Source organism: Uloborus diversus, chromosome 4 (assembly GCF_026930045.1).
Source record: "Uloborus diversus isolate 005 chromosome 4, Udiv.v.3.1, whole genome shotgun sequence".
NCBI lineage: Eukaryota > Metazoa > Arthropoda > Arachnida > Araneae > Uloboridae > Uloborus > Uloborus diversus.
This window is the reverse complement of record NC_072734.1, coordinates 35,479,038-35,495,474: the sequence shown is the minus strand read 5'-3', so window position 1 is coordinate 35,495,474 and position 16,437 is coordinate 35,479,038. Positions and strand designations below refer to the sequence as shown.

Sequence of the window (16,437 nt, the reverse complement as noted above, 5' to 3'; positions counted from 1 at the left end):
TTTTTTGGTCCATGTTTTCCAAGCAGGAGACTCAAAACGAAAATTTGCCACCTGCAAGAGCATCTTTGTCCCCTTACATTTTAAGAGCGCATTCTCAGGTATTGGAACGGCATCTTGCTGACCAGCAGCACCCGAATTCAACATCACCGTCAGACTTTGAATGAGAAGAGAAAGACAACTTCTATGTTCCAGTTATGTGTACAATTTTTTGTGCTTCGGAGTCCATTTTAAAACTAGTTCAATGCAGCTGCGTAAAGGAAAAATGCAATTTTTCATGTAAATGCAAATTTCAAAATATTTCATGCACTGAACTTTGTGTGTGAAGATGATGAGGACTTCTGTGAAAATCATAGCCAACAAAGCGATATTGATAACGCTTCAGATGAAGATCCTTAAGTAAGAACTGTTTGTTTACCTTTGAATCTATATTTTGAATTAAAATCAGAGTTTAGATGATGAAATCAATCATTCATTACTTGAGTACATAAATAAAATTATCATTATATCTAATATTAGGTAACGGAAGTTGTAATTTTTTTCTGTATTGAAAAAAAAATGCTTCTTATAACCCCGAAACGCGTGTATGCAAATTATTTTACAGGTGTTTTGGAATAATAAATTTGGTTTTATCGTACAAGCTTTCCAAAATATTTTTTAACTGTTACTGGTTACGAAAAATCTGCATCTAAGCAAAAAAAAAACCTAAATGAATAACTTATTTTAAATTAGCAATTAGTTTTCAAATTTGAAATATAATAGTATTAAAATATTAAATATATAAGATTAGTTGTAAAAATGACAAAATAAGCCTCAAAAATCAGTTAAAAACGAAAATTTTCATCAATATCTAGTGCAGCCGCCATCTTGGATTAATGACGTCACACAGGTCGTCTGACACAAGTTCAAGCAAAACACCCGGTGAGGCATAGTTATATAGGCCATAATTGATGTATTTGAAGAACATGGAATCCGGAGCACCAATAAGAAATGTCACTTGCCTAAAATATTGTTACGTTTGTGAAAATAGCTTTGATGACAAAACTAATGTGATTTTACTTTTACCGGGTGTCTTTACATCTAAAAGCTCACAACTCTGAATTAAAAAAAGGATTCCTAGAAACCCCGAAACACGTATATTCTGTAATATGTTTATTTGTGCATAACAACTTTGGATATTTTTTGTTAGGACTTAACGTAGTTAAAGATTCCTTTATTTTAATTTGAAATTTTTTCCGAGCTCGATTGCAGAGTTTAATTTTATTTTTCTTAACACAGTTCAAATATTTCTTTAGAAGCATGGAAAATAAGCATAAAGGGATTTTCGTTACTTTTATCAAGAAGCGAAAAACAGCGTAGTTTTAATGCAAATTATATCTATTTGTGATCCATTATTTTTTCATTTTTAATTCCAAAATTGCAATGTTTCTTGGCATTGTTTGGTTGTTTTTCGCTTGAATTTCACAGATTAAATTCATCAATTATCATTTTCTTTTTGATTTACAGGGCTTTGAATACATAACAAACATTGAGTATATACCGACAGTGTCATTTCATCAATTGCAGGCATATTACCTCAGACAATGATTCAATTCTTGCACGCTAGTTTTAAGTGTCATGCTTTGTGAGCAATTGACCTCTACCATTGGCATCATCTTTTAACTCTTAATAGCATGCTACTAATAGAAAGAAAAACGCAATTAGAGACTTTCAGTTTTAATGCTATTAACATTTTTTTCCCTTTGCTAACGAATCTTCTTTTAATGCATTAGATGTAAATCAAGATTTTGCAATTAAGGTTGATTGCAAATGCTTTATTTCTACTTATGTGGTGGCAAATTGGGTGTTAAAATCTATCTTATTTTATGTATTTTATTTATTTATTTGCTGTTGTGGCTCAGCTGACATTGTAATCTAAGGTTATTAGTCATGATTAATCGATGTATTTCAGTATCATGTCAGATAACTTCAATACGTTTTAAGAATTTTTTCTGAAATTAAATCATTATGATCTTAGAGAAAAAAAGGGTAAAAAATACAGAGTATTTTGTAAAAAAAGATATAAATAATTTTATGAAAAAAGTGCGTGACCTTTTAATGTTATTAGTTTTTGATCATAAGATGTGTAAAATATACGTATTGGTGTGAATTTTGTTTTCAAATTTCAGTTTAAAAGTTAAACTTTTGGCCAATAAAAATAATTTTACTTTTCAAGATCTTTTCAATAAAAAAAATTAAAATACAACTTTAATCTCCGATAAGTGATTAATTAATTTAAAAAATATTGAGCGATGATTGCAAAATACCTAATTCACCCAGAGATACAATTCTGGCAAAATAAGAAATAACTATGGCAAAAAGCACAAATTGCAGATTACTACAGACACGTGTTTCAGCATTTCAAGTAGCGTCTTTTTCAAGAGAAATAAGCTAGTGGATGAAAAGACATCCCACAAAAGATTTGATTTCTTTGAGGCTTTTGTCGGATTTCTTTTCATTCATAAGCTTATTTCTTTTGCATTGAAAAAGCCGTTCCTTGTAACGCCGAAACACATTTCTGCAGTAATCTGTAACTTGTGCTTTATGACGTTGTTATGTCTTATTTTACTTTTCAGCACAAATAAAGTTATTTAACATGCAGTATTGGTGTTAGATGATGTGCATCATATTCCTCTCTGTTTTTTTTAACCTAATAAAAGAATTAGGTTAAAAAAACAGATTAAAAAAACATAACCTAATAAAAGAATTAGGTTAAAAAAACAGGTTAAAAAACATAACCTAATAAAAGAATTCACAAACCAGTTTTTCTGGTATCTTCTTTCATCTAAAATTCTCTGCAAAAAGTCATAGCGTAAACATTGTACTAATTTTTTTTTCCTTTCAATTTTTTTTTAATTTAATTTTATTTACTTTTTTTTCTCATAGTTTGGCATTGGGAAAGACATTTCAAACAACTTTCACTGCATACATTTTTAACTGCGGGATATTTTTAACAATCTTGATGTCCCCTGTTAGCTTAAGATTAAATGCATATTTTAGGTAAATAGTAAGAAAAGTTCAATTTTCGTTGAATTTTGCGATTTAAAGCCTATACGTATTACATCTTTTGAGGCAAATTTTTGAAAAAACACTACAGAAACTCTCTATCCAAATTTACGAAATCTTCATCTGGAAAACATTTTATACTTGATTCTGTGGAAGTAATTAAAAAACTCTTCAAAAAAAAAATAAATAAACATCTCATGAATAGCTTGTGCCCGTTTCGAGATGTAGTCTTTGCTACTGTTTATTTCGCAAAAAAAAATTAACATCTTTTCATACACTTCTAAAACGTTGGTGACGGTTTTTTATTTATTATTTATTCAACCGTTGTTGATAACTTGATTTCTTTCAATATTTTAAAACATAACTTGGTGAACGTCTTTTATTGTTCAATATTGCACTTCAAATACATTTCATATTTAGATCTATACTTTTTACCGAACAGATTCAGATATATTTTAGCCTTTTGATTGAAATTACACTATTTTCTTTTCGAAACTTCTCCTTCACCCATTTTTTGCCTTAAAACGTGAGTTACCTACATTTAGTAACTATGGCAAGAGAGTCTTTTAAACCCTTGAAATAGAATGAAAATACAAGTCACGGTATGACTCCGATCTAAAATGTAGTATTTGTTGATCGATCACCGGCTTGCTGATAGTAGAGAAAACAAGTCTTTACGTCAGTTTCTGACAAATTTTTCAACATCGAAAATTATTATTTTTGCTGCATTTTGCTTTTATTTAGTTTTAACTAAGCATTATTTTAATAATTATTTACTGTCTTTTTGAAAGTTCTTCCTCTTTAACAATCATCATCATCTTCATGGATTAGGCTTTCAGCCTTTTCCGGCTTCTTGGTCTGTCCACCGCTTTATAGGTCGACCGCGGTCTCGTTTGCTTTGAGTTGACCCTTGGTAGTCTTCCACGTGGCATTCTTCGTACGTGGTCTCTCCATTTGATACGGTAATCAGTAATTTTTCTGTTAAGTCTGTAGATCTGTAATACTTTCCGTACATCTTCTCTTCTTATTTTGTCTAGGTTGGTGCAATGTTTGACCGCTCGGAGAGATCGCATCTTCGCCGTCTGAATTCTGTTGTCTGGGAGTTCATTGTCCATGTTTCCGAGCCATAGAGCAGTGTTGGCACTGCCATAACCCTATAAAGGGTGTTTTTTTAGAGGTAGATAACTTTAGGTTCAAGTAAAACACAGTTAAATGTTGTTAATTGCTATGAATGCAGCTTTATTCGAAAGATGATTCTTTGCCATTTTTATTTTAAATATGATTTCTGGCATATGGCCACCTCGACTGGCTCGGTGAAAGTCCAATTGGAAAGTCCCATTTTCTCACTTTTTGCAGCAATAGAGGCCGTATGTCAGTAATAAGGTGACGAATGTTCTCTTCCAAGGCGTCAATCGTCTGTGACTTATCGGTGCAGACATGAAACTCCACATAGCCCCACAAAAAGTAGTCCAGCGGTGTTAAATTGCATGATCTTGCAAGCCAATTCACGGGTCCATTACGTGAAATTATTCGTTCACCGAACGTTTCTTTCAATAAATCAATTGTGACACGCGCTGTGTGGCATGTTGCACCGCCTTGTTGTCTATTCATGATGAAATGGCAAACCGAACTGAACACAAAATAAGTGACATCTATCAAAATGGCACACATATCAAACAGTGTTGCCATTTTAAAGTTCTATACCTCTAAAAAACACCCTTTAGAACTTCATCTGAGTTTCTCTTCTTGTCTTTCCTCTTAAGGTTCTCATCAGCGTACCACAAATATGTTGGAACTTATACACTTTGTTCTGGATATTAGAATCGTGTTGGTATGAAATGTTGCAGCCAAGATAATTGAAGTTATTGACCTGTTCAATAATTTGGTTGTTGAAGACGATTTTAGTTCTTACCGGCTCCTTTCCACGGAATGCCATCGATTTAGTTTTCTTTATCGAGATCTTCATATTGTAGTCTTGACATATTTTTTGTATTGTGTAAAGGAATCGTTGTAGGTAATCTTCATTCGGTTGGATAATGACCAAATCGTCAGCAAACAGTAATGTATTAATTACAGTTGTCATGTTGAGTGGAATACCAGTCTTGACCAAGTGCGTAAAACGTCGTCAATATAGATGATAAAAAGGGTTGGTGATAGACCACAACCCTCGCGCTGGTTGGTTTCTATTTTCATTGTGTCAATTTTTATTTTTATATTTTAAATGTTTTGAAAATGAGCAATAGTTAATGAATCTAAATATTCCTATACTTTTTAAATAATTCGTTACTAAAACATTTTCGCTTTCTCCTTTTCATATTTTTAGAGTTAAAGTTGAACGTTTGCGAAGAAAATTTGTATCTCTATTAAATATTGCCTCTTTCTTTCTGATGAAGATCAAACTAATTCTTCAATTATCCAAATGTATAGTGGTTTAATACTGAAAATTATAATTTTCGAACTGATTATTTTTTGCTTTTAAGAATATTTTAGATTTAAAGGCAGGGAAATGTCTACATCATTATGAGATTTTTGGCATTAGAGCTAGAGCTACACTTTAAAAGACTAGTACATATATATATATATATTTTTTTTAATTTAAAACATATTTCATGTTTTTTTAAGTGCCCATCGGTCAAATGTATTAAATTTTTCTTATCCAAATTACTCTTTAGATAAAAAATAATCATTATAATTACTCACATTTTCATTTATTCTACAGCATTTGGAACAGATAAAAAGTGGATGATGCAAGGGAAGGTAGCCAACAGCTCCTGAAGCGTCATTAATATTAACAAACTTTTCCATGGCTAACAGAACTTTTCTGCCAAAAATTCTTCAATCTTCGCGATGGACGCCAAATTCAACAATTCTAGCAAAAGGGACCGCTTTCATCAATTGTTCCTCCATTGCAGACCCTGTTACGCCTCGGAAAGAATCATGGGTGATACCATTGGTGGTGCTCTGTACCATCAACATGACGGCGATAGTTCTATTCGAGGCGTACGTTTTGTACAAGTCATGCGGTAGCCGGCGGCATCTCTTTTTAGGACAAATTCTTCTGCTGGGACTGTTTCTGTGTTCCCTGTTGGGATTTGCTTTTGTGCCTTCACCAAATTGGTTTACATGTGCCATCACCAGAGCAGGAGTTGGGCTGGCTTACGTCATGGTCTTCGCGACCCTCCTGGTGAAATGTGTTTTTCTTCTCAGCCTGCATATTGGAGTGTACTTGAGTGCTGCGTATCAAGGCCTTTTGCTGTTCTTCGCTATCGCAGTGCAGTTGGTAATAGCTGTACAGTGGTTGGTATATCGGCCATCGACAGCTGTATTGATGGATCTAGCTTCTTGCAGCGCTATCTGTGCTACACCTGTTTCTGACACTATTGCTTCTCTCTCCTACAACATGTTGTTGCTGATGGGAATCGTATTGTTGGCCATCCGTGCAAGGACAGTGCCAGAGAACCATGGGGAAGCAATGTACATCGGAGTAGCTGTTGGAGTGACCGTGCCCTTATGGATTGCCTGGACGGTGACTGCAAGTGTCACCAATATCCGTCACCACGATCCATGCTTGGCTTTTGGGGTGGTAGTGACGGCCAGCGTCATCTTCTTGGTGATGTTCCTTCCGAAGGCTCGTCAGCTAGCATCCATGGGTCGAGGTGGCATCTACACTGATGACGGGTTCTCATCTGTCAATCAATCAATCTACACGCCTTCTTTCCTGCATTTGAAGCCTCCTATCTTGCCTTTCGGGAAGCAGGGCACGCTTGTCAAGCCCCTCACATCAACATTTCCTACCCATCCAGGTAAGTGAAATGTTTTTCTTTTTTAAGCTTCTGAAATTTGAGTCTACTCCATGGTGTGACAATCTTAAGAAAATTCATTTAGTTTTGAGAAGAATTAGTGTGAAAGATGAGATACTTTCTTAATTTGGCTAAAATGATACTCTTTATGAGATTGAAGATAAGAGCTTCTGAATTTTCTATAGATTTTACCTGCTGCCCAATAAGAAATAGCATCATAACTTGCTGCTGAAAGCTTTCAGCGATACATTTAAAATTGCTCTATTATATCCTTTCGGCCCGAACCCTCTAAACATAGCTCTTCCGGTATCATTTGTCGTCTCCTTCATTCATGCATTATATAATTTTCGGAACATGTTTCAGTAAGATTATTTATTGTAAGCATAAATTCTATGAAAATTGCTCAAGAGATATAATTTTTGAGAGATCAAAAGTTTTAATGATGTTATTATCCTAACCTTTGTGGGTGTGGCACATTATGCAAATAGCAAAGCAGAGGCTTCTTTTTACACCTGTCTTCAGGTGTTATACATTCTTTGTCTTTACTTATCGTTACTTTCTATAATAGTAACTTCTTGTTGAAAATTATTGCTTAGGTATTTGAAGATATTTCACAAATCATGTCCCTTTGTAGGCAATTGTCTGTGATTATTTCTCCGACAAATGACATATGATCATAATTCCGAGAAAATTACCCCTTTTCTTGAGCTTCACGCTAAATGCTTTTGAATGTTAATTTTTTGAGGGATATTTTTTTTTTAAAATGATATTGTTGTTGAATTAATCATTTTAGGAAGATAAGACTACAGACGTAAAACTTAGGTAAAGTGACGCAAAACGGATACCTAAAATACATTTTTTGAAGCTGATCTTTAAGCAAAACAAATACTGTAGAACAGGAATAACTATGTAAAACTGCTCAAAATCCAGGTTTCTGTATTTTTAATAAAAAATAAATGAGCATATGGACTGTCGGATGTTTTTCTTCCATAAGCTCAATTATTTTGCATTGACAAAGGGGTCCCTTGTAACCACGAAACACGTGTCTGCATTCAAATCTGTCTGCAGTGTAATCTGCAATTTGTGCCATTTAATGATGTTTTTTTCTGTTTTACTTTGATGCACAATGGTATTGATTCAACTTTAAAAGAAATGCTGTTTGAAGCATGGTCAAATTTTCTAAAAACAAATTGAATCAATTTTTCTTTCTTCTTAAGAAACAAACTCATTCCAAACGAGTTTAGAAAATTGGTAATGCATTAAATCTTTGTTTTCTTTACACATGTCAGCGTTAGGAACTGCTTTTTGGGTAACAGTTTTAATAGTTACAATCATTTATATTGAACACAACTACATTAATCTTTCAGTGTGCCACTGAATTTTTTGAATTGTTATTTAGCGTGATCACTAGCGCTATTAGACGTCAAATATAAAAAAATTGTACGTAAATGGCTGTGAAGTTGATAAGGAACTTCTACCTCGACAGTTGAGTGACTAATGATGCATTGATAAATTCCTGTTTGATTATTTTTTTCTTTTTTCATGTTTTACAACGCCTCATTTGCTCATCCTGTATAAAAATATATTTATATTGTATTTTTACTTCCTTTTACAAAAAAGGAAGTATTGTATTCGCGAAAAAAAATTCACTCAAAAATCGGCCTTAATTTCCATTTTGCTCACCACCGAATGAATGTTGAGTTGTTTTTCAACTCGAAGTCACGTGGATAAGTGCCTAAGAACGTATAGACACTCGAAATATCCATTTTGACCATCCCCGAGGTAATTACAACGAATTTTCTCGTGACGTCCGTATGCACATATGTGCAGATGTGCCGTATGTGCAAATGTGCGTGTGTATGTCGCATAACTTAAGAAAGGTATGTTCTAGGAAGTTGAAATTTGGTACCCTCCCTTTTTGGTTGCATTCGAATGTTGCAAAGGGGGTCTTTTACACCTTTTTTGGTGGAAATAATTGTTAACTTCAATGACAACTCAAGTGTGTTATAATTTGGCAAACACTTGGCGATATATCGCTAAGCTTTTGGTCGCCAAGTTTTATCGCCAACTTGGCGACAAATTTGAGGACTTTTTTTTTTAAATCTGTTTTTATTTTGGTCACTATTGACAATATTTAGCGAGTTGACCATTGAATCACATTAAAATGTCCAATATTGGATAATTAATCTGTATAAACGTTTTTTTTTTTTTTTTTTTGCTCCGGTTCGCAACAAACTTGGGGTAAAAGCATTTAAAGTGTTTCTTTACTTAATCCAAGGCACTATTATCATCAAATTGACGTAAAAGGAAGTCATGTGAGGCCCACATCAGCTCGTTTCTTTTCAAAATGAAGAAAAACTAGAAAGTATTCCGCGTGCGGATTAGCACTGTACAGTTGGAGGGGAACGGTGTTCCCTGAAAATTTAGCTTTATTATTATACTAGTGACACCCGCACGGCTTCGCCCGTAATACAAAAATTAAAGGTCTTTTGGTTCGCTTGTATATTTACAAATAATGTATGGTGAATTTTCTCGCCAATTGGCTTGTACCGACGTTACAGTTCCACGTTATGATAATTTCGTATCTCGCCAATTGGCTTGTGCCCATGTTACGGTTCCACGTTACGATAATTTCGTAATTTATGATAGTTTTTTTTTCTTAAAATTGGAATAAAAAAAGAACCACATCGAATTTTCGAAAAATCGCTTCGAGGTGCACACTCCCATGCTACATACTAACTTTGTGCCAAATTTCATGAAAATCGGCCGAACGGTTTAAGCGCTATGCGCGTCACAGACATCCAGACATCCTCCGGACAGAGAGACTTTCTGCTTTATTATTAGTAAAGAAAACTAATGCAAATTTTATGAACATTAGTGAATCATGACATTTATCATAAGAAAAGATGCGTTGTGGGACTTGGCAAAAAAAAAAAAATCATACAATTTTCAAGATTAAGGAAAGCGTTTTTTCTTTTTATTGTGTGGGGATTGTTCGGATTAACTTTAAGTAGTTTTTAAAGACTTCGTGGGCTGTTCGCTTAGCTTTTAGTAGTTTTTTGATGCTTTTCAAAGTTATGGAAAGCGTTTTTTTTTTTTTGTCTTTATTGTGTGTAGATTGTTTTTAAAGATTTTTTAAGCATTTAAAGACTTTGTGTACTGTTCATTTAGTTTTTAGTAGTTTTTAAGAAGGGGAATGTGAGGCAAAGTGAAGTGGCGGAGAAAAGTGAAATGGTGAAATATTTACTCCGCTTTTAGCACCACTTGCCTAGTAATATTTTAACTGTGTAGTAACATATGTAGTCTATTCCAGTCAAGAAACAAACACCTCTGAAAATCAAAGCATATGATAATGCAAGCATTTTTCATAAATTGATACTCTAATTGTAATATTTTGTTGTAAGTCCAAAATAATTTTGATATTATTGAATGATAACATTTTTATCTTTAACACTTTAGTTAATAATTGGGACCTTCTAATATTCGGTGCGGTGTTTATTTATTTAATATTTATCTTATTTTTATTTTAAATATTTGTCACAATTAGTTAAGTGCATGCGGGGCAAAGTGGATGGGGAAAAGTGAAATAGTTTATTCCGTTTAATCCTTCAATCATTTACTAAATCACTTACGTATTCATTTATTAAATAGTTTATTTACATTCCTTCATTTAATTATTCACTAATTAATTCGTTCGTCCACTTATTTTCTTATTCATTCACTATTTTATCACGCATTTTTTCCCTCATGTATAAATAAATAAATAAATAAATAAATTCATTAGTTTATTGTTTCATTTCCTTTTCATTTATCAAATTATCCTTTTATTTGCTCATTATGTTGTTCAAAAATATTTTTTCACAATCGAATAAAAAATATTTCATGCAAAAAAGTTTCATGTTTCACTTTGCTCCATGAAAAAAAAAAGTTTAATTTTTTTGTAGGTTTAATTTTACTGCCAAAAATAAAAAAAGTTGCAATGCAAGTTTAATTAAAAATACAATGTTATTTCTTTATATATTGTAATTTTCAAAACAATTTTCCAATTTGTTAGTTTTAAAAAAGCTCCGTCATTTTAACTATATCACTTGACCCCATATTCCACTAGGTTTCAAAATTAAAACGTTTTAAAAGCTCGATGCCGTACGAATGATAAAAGGATTTCATTATCGTATGAGATCTCATTTTGTGGTAAAAATATTTTTACTCGGATACCTTCTTTCTTTCGGTAAATGCTTATTGAAAGACATTTTAATGCCATAACGCAACTCTTAGGGATATGAAACTTACTTTCAAGAAACAACTGACGCATTTTAATTTAGGTACATTTAAAATTTCCGTTTTCCAAACAAAGTGCATGTCGCTCTGAACTCTATTTTAAAGCCCAAGCAATACCAAGACTATATTTAACAAAAATTGAAATTACTTTCCAAATGCTTGGACGAATGAGCACACATTGCCCCAAGCGCATGTCAAGAATAATGTAGACTTTTGCAGGAGTAATCCGTCAAAATTAAGTGATCTCTCTCCATGAAAATGTACCTCCCACTCATTCTCGGGCTCATTCTACCCTTTCATTTTCATGAGTAAAATTCATTGTGAATGACGAAATTTTCTTTTCTATCATACCCAACTTTTGATGTCTGCGCAAGATATTCGAATTACATGTCATTTTGTTCTTGGGAGAGATGGTTTTGCATAATAATAGGGATGATTCTATGAACCAGGGGTTCTCAGTCTTTTTAACTCACGTAGCTTGCCCTTTTTTGCGTGTCATTAACTATTTGTACCTCCGAAAAATATATGTTTGCTCCATTGAAATGTGTTTCATATTAGCAATCTTCGAAAAACTGCAGTATAACCCGGATTTAACGATTGTCAAGGGACTGGAAAAGTTACAGTGAAACCTGTGTAAGTTGATCACTTGCGGTGCAGTACTTTGGTGGTCAACTTAGACAGGTGGTCAACTTATAGAGGGTAGTAATGAAAACTTTTTTTTTTGTCATTTCTTGTCCCATGCATTCATTTTTTTTAACTAATTGGAATACTTTAACTTCACTTTCATTGTATAACATTACTTTAAAACAATAAGAAAAAATTGTTGTTTAAATATTTTTAGAGATTATTTACCGGAATGACGCGTAAAGTATCATGAACATTTAAAATTTCTGTGAATCGATAAAAAAATTGCCTCATTGCTTATGAAAAACTACTTAATTTATATTAACAATTCCTAAGAATTCATAAGTCAAAAGTGACTCAAATTCTTCATTCGATTTTTTTCTTGTACATTTGTAACCATGGAAATCTACTTTTCAACAAAATAACTCCTTATTGAAGTTTGACGCATTTTCTGGGACTTAACATTAGTCCAATGTTTTACGATAGAAACATAAACATTCATAGGTTTTTCTAAAATGTCTTGTTACTTATTTGAGGCATAACTGATGAAACTTTTTGTACAATCTAATGCTTTTGCCTAGTGGTTAACTTACAAGGTTTTTTTTTACAATACTCCAAGCCAAAGCTGGTGTATATTAGTGGTCAAGATAGACAGGTGGTCAAGATAGAGAGGAGGTCAAGTTACAGAGGTTTTCCTTCATTATATAAGATAGGACGAATTCTGTTCCTGACAAAAGCAATCAATTTAGACAGTTGGTCAACTTACAAAGATGGTCAACTTATCAGGTTTCTCTGTATCGTTAAATCTAGGATATCATTAAATCGAGGAGCAAAGACATTTAATGCAGTCAAACCCGGATCAGAGAAATGTATCATTAACTTGAGGAAATCGTTAAATCGGGTATCGTTGAATCGAAGTTATACAGTAATTTGAACTAAAAACAGGAATTTTATTTTAATACACATTTTAACCCAAAGTTTTCATTAATCAAGCACGAAATAAAAGTCCAAGAAAGGACTTTGTGGGGAACCCTATTCTTTTCAAACCCAAATTCAATGCTTGGTCTATCTTGGTCATATACAGCCGTAAACCATTTTTACCATCAAGCTTGCTTCTATATTTGTTTTTCAAGTGTGTTGAACCCGAAAACGTTTGTAGGTAGGGTCATTCCATGTCAAGTGATCCAAAATTTTGTAAAATTTTTTCACTCACATTTTTGTTTTTCTTTGAAATTTGGCTCATCGATTGTACCTTTCAAGGTAATCAAAAGTCCAAATGTTTAGATTTTTATCTCTTTGGATTTTTATGTATGCGACTTTGATTTTCGGAAAAACCCTCTTTTTTTCATGGACTCTTGAACATAAAATGGTCGATAATTCAACATTAAATATAAATAGAAAGATTTGGTAAAAATAATTTTAAAGCATATTAGTTGTTCTTTCATATGATATGTAACATAACAAATTTTGTAAAATTTTTCATTTTTAAAAATTTAAATTTGAAATTTAAATTTCTTAGAAAACATATAATGAATTTAAAAAAAAAAACATTTTTGTGCATTTTATCTTCATTTGCGCGAAATTTCAAGTTGGGATCTCAATGGGATCATATTTTTATGAATTTTTGAATAAAGTTTGACTTAGAAATAACGATATTTGTCAGATTCTGTTTAGTTAAATATGGGATTCTGTTATTGGTGATGGTCAAATAAGTGGTAAGTAAACATGACTATGCTTGAAATGAACTGGCGTAAAATTGTAGATTGGTAACCCTCCCCCCCCGGCACCACCACTTTTAATCCCTTTTTTTAAATTTTCAAAATGTTACAAAATAAAATAAAATAAAACAAAATGAATAGTAAACTTATTTAAACGTGGTAAATGTTCTTTTTTAAAACGAGAGAAAAAGTGTATCCCCTCTCCCCCCCCACCCATACATACGATTAACACTATACTAGTATCACGCCTTACCTGGGGATTGAATTGAGAATTATTTTTACCCCATATAATTTTCTTTTTTTTTCAGACCAAGTGTTTCTTTTTAGATCACAACTTCACAAAGTGTACTTGATTAAGTCAATACCTGATAAGAAAAGTCATTCTCTACCCCAGCACCAACCCTCAATTTCGGAAGGACGAAAGAAATAGTTTGTCCCAAAATCATAGCAAACTAGTGTTTCCCCCACGTTGTTTTAATATTTCCCCCTTCTTTTCACACAAAATCACAAATAAATCAAAGTATCAGATCATATGTCTATTCCCACATAACTTTCTACAACATCTGGAGTACAGCTGTTTTTTCTTTTCTTTATTGCTTGTTTTCTTTTTAATTTCTGCTGTGAAAGAGAGTAATGCAACGAGATCTATCTATAAAAGCATTTATAGATCAAACAAACTTTGCTCTTTTGAGCATAACCTTACATGTTGTTAAGCTTCATTCCAGATTACCCCTCCCCCCCCCCCTCACTCTACCATCCCACTAGCCAAAAAAAAAGAGCTGCAAATGAGTGTGGTTCTATTCAGTGATGTTCCCATCAATTTTTCTGAGGGTATACTCCCAGTAATCCATTATGCACAATATGTGTATGCATTATATACATAATATGTCTAAAAAATGTTTCAGAGCATGCGGCGTATGTAAAGTATACCCCTGGGTCTTTTTGTCTGTTAAACTTTTCCCAACTTTTAGTGTTTGTGATCCCCCCTCCCCCCATTTATGAGCCTCAGTCACTTCTGATGATTGGCAGCGTTCGTTTTGATTATTACTCTTACGTACCAGCTTTTTTTTCGTTTTTTTTTTAAATTCTGAAAACAGTTTTGTAAATTTTGTAAAAAAAAGGTAAAAAGTGATGGTGCCGGGGAGGGGGGGGGGGGAACTTACCAATCTACAAGTTCATACCAGCTCTTATCAAGCATAGTCATGTTTATTTACTACTCACTAGACCATCACTGGTAAGAGAGCCGCATATTTAACTATAATAAATAGGATCTGGAAAATATCATTATTTTTTAAGTAAAATTTCATAGAATCTGGAAAATATCATTATTTTTTAAGTAAAATTTTATTCAAAAATTCATAAAAATAGGATTGAATCCATTGAGATCTCAACTTGAAATTTTGCACAAATAAAGATAAAATACACATTTTTTGGGAATTTTTAAAAAGAAATTCATTATATGTTTTCTGACAAATTTAAATTTTAAATTTAAATTTTTAAAAATGAAATTTTTTTAAAAAATTAGTTATGTTGCATGTCACATTAAACAGCAACTAATGTACTTTAAAATACTTTTTATCAAATATTTCTATCTATATTTGGTGCTGAGTTATCGACCATTTTATGTTCAAGCATCCATGAAAAAAAAAAGGGTTTTTCCAAAAATCAAAGTCTTATAAATAAAAAAATAATAATAAAAGAGATAAAAATATAAAAATTTGGACTTTTGATTTCCTTGAAAGGTACAATCGATAAGCCAATTTTCAAAGATATACAAAAATGTGATGAAAAAACTTTGGAACACTTGACATGGAATGACCCGGGACTACAATGCAATTTTCAGCTATTTCTTCGTGCCCTCTTTTTAAAATCACCAGTCTAAAAGTTAATCAACACGTTATTGCAATGCTTTCATTTTCCTATCAAATGATATGTTTAAACTTTTGTCACAATTTAATTCTAGCATTATTAATATAATTTTATACATTCGGTAACTGCCTACCCTTTACAGCATTTCTTGAATTCCCGGTATATATCCATTGCTATAAAAGAAATGACTTGAATGTCTCTTTGCACAACACATTGGTAAGGTAAAGTGCAGTATTGGGCCTTCTGCAGTTTTTTTCTCTTCAGAATTACTAAATTATAAAATGAGCTGCACTCCAGTGTTGTCGTTTCTTTTCTTTTTTTTTCAAACTATGAAGTGGAAAACTGATATTGTATCCATACCAGCAGAGATAAAAAATTGGGCCTTCTACACTATTGACTGAAAGTATTGCAAGTTTGAAAAACCTTACAGTTTTATAAGATAAGGCCGTAACAGTAGTATTTTTTCATAAAAATGATCTTCTTAAAGTGAATATGTGACAGGGATATTTAAAGAATCAGTAATTAAAGTTTAGCACCATGAACAACCGAAAGAAGTGTTGCAACACCTCGTGGATTACATGCCTAAAAGAAAGGTTGTCGTAGCTAATTCTAAAGGGCAGGCTAAAATCATATAAAAAGCTTTTTGTTCGATAACGCCCATTTATTACACTGTATTGTTTTAAAGAAGAACTCAAAATTGTTCCTTTATTTCATTTTATTCTGGAGAGACCGAAACGGATTCTAATATCCGCAAATCTGAACTTTTCTTTTGTTTGCTGTGTTTCGGTAATTAAATAATTATTGTTTTTCAATAACTTTACCACACCTCCCGCTCGAAACTAATTTGATATGCCAATGTAAACAAATTCAGTTAAGTTGATAAAAGGCAGATATTACTTTGTTTCATTCTTGAAAAACTCTTACATTTCTCAGACTTGCAATACGTTTGACCAGTACTGCACAGTTTTTTTTTTTTTTTTTTAAATCAAGAATACTAAAAATATGAGCTGGCGTAAAGTTAATCCTCATGGATCCAAATTATCAAAAATGATTGTTATTACTTTGCTAAAGGTATTTGACCTTTTATTCTAATTTAACAAGTTGGT

The 16,437-nt window shown here is 32.5% G+C and overlaps 1 protein-coding gene across 1 annotated transcript in view; it reads left to right on the top strand.

Annotated features, from left to right (window-relative positions):
- The window catches only part of LOC129220274 (metabotropic glutamate receptor 2-like), a 134,985-nt gene that overhangs the window by 56,988 nt on the left and 61,560 nt on the right, over nt 1-16,437 (top strand). The window contains exon 2 of the mRNA XM_054854658.1: nt 5,762-6,845. Coding sequence (XP_054710633.1) covers nt 5,846-6,845 — 1,000 coding nt within the window. The 5' untranslated portion in view covers nt 5,762-5,845. The remainder of the gene's footprint in view (nt 1-5,761; nt 6,846-16,437) is intronic.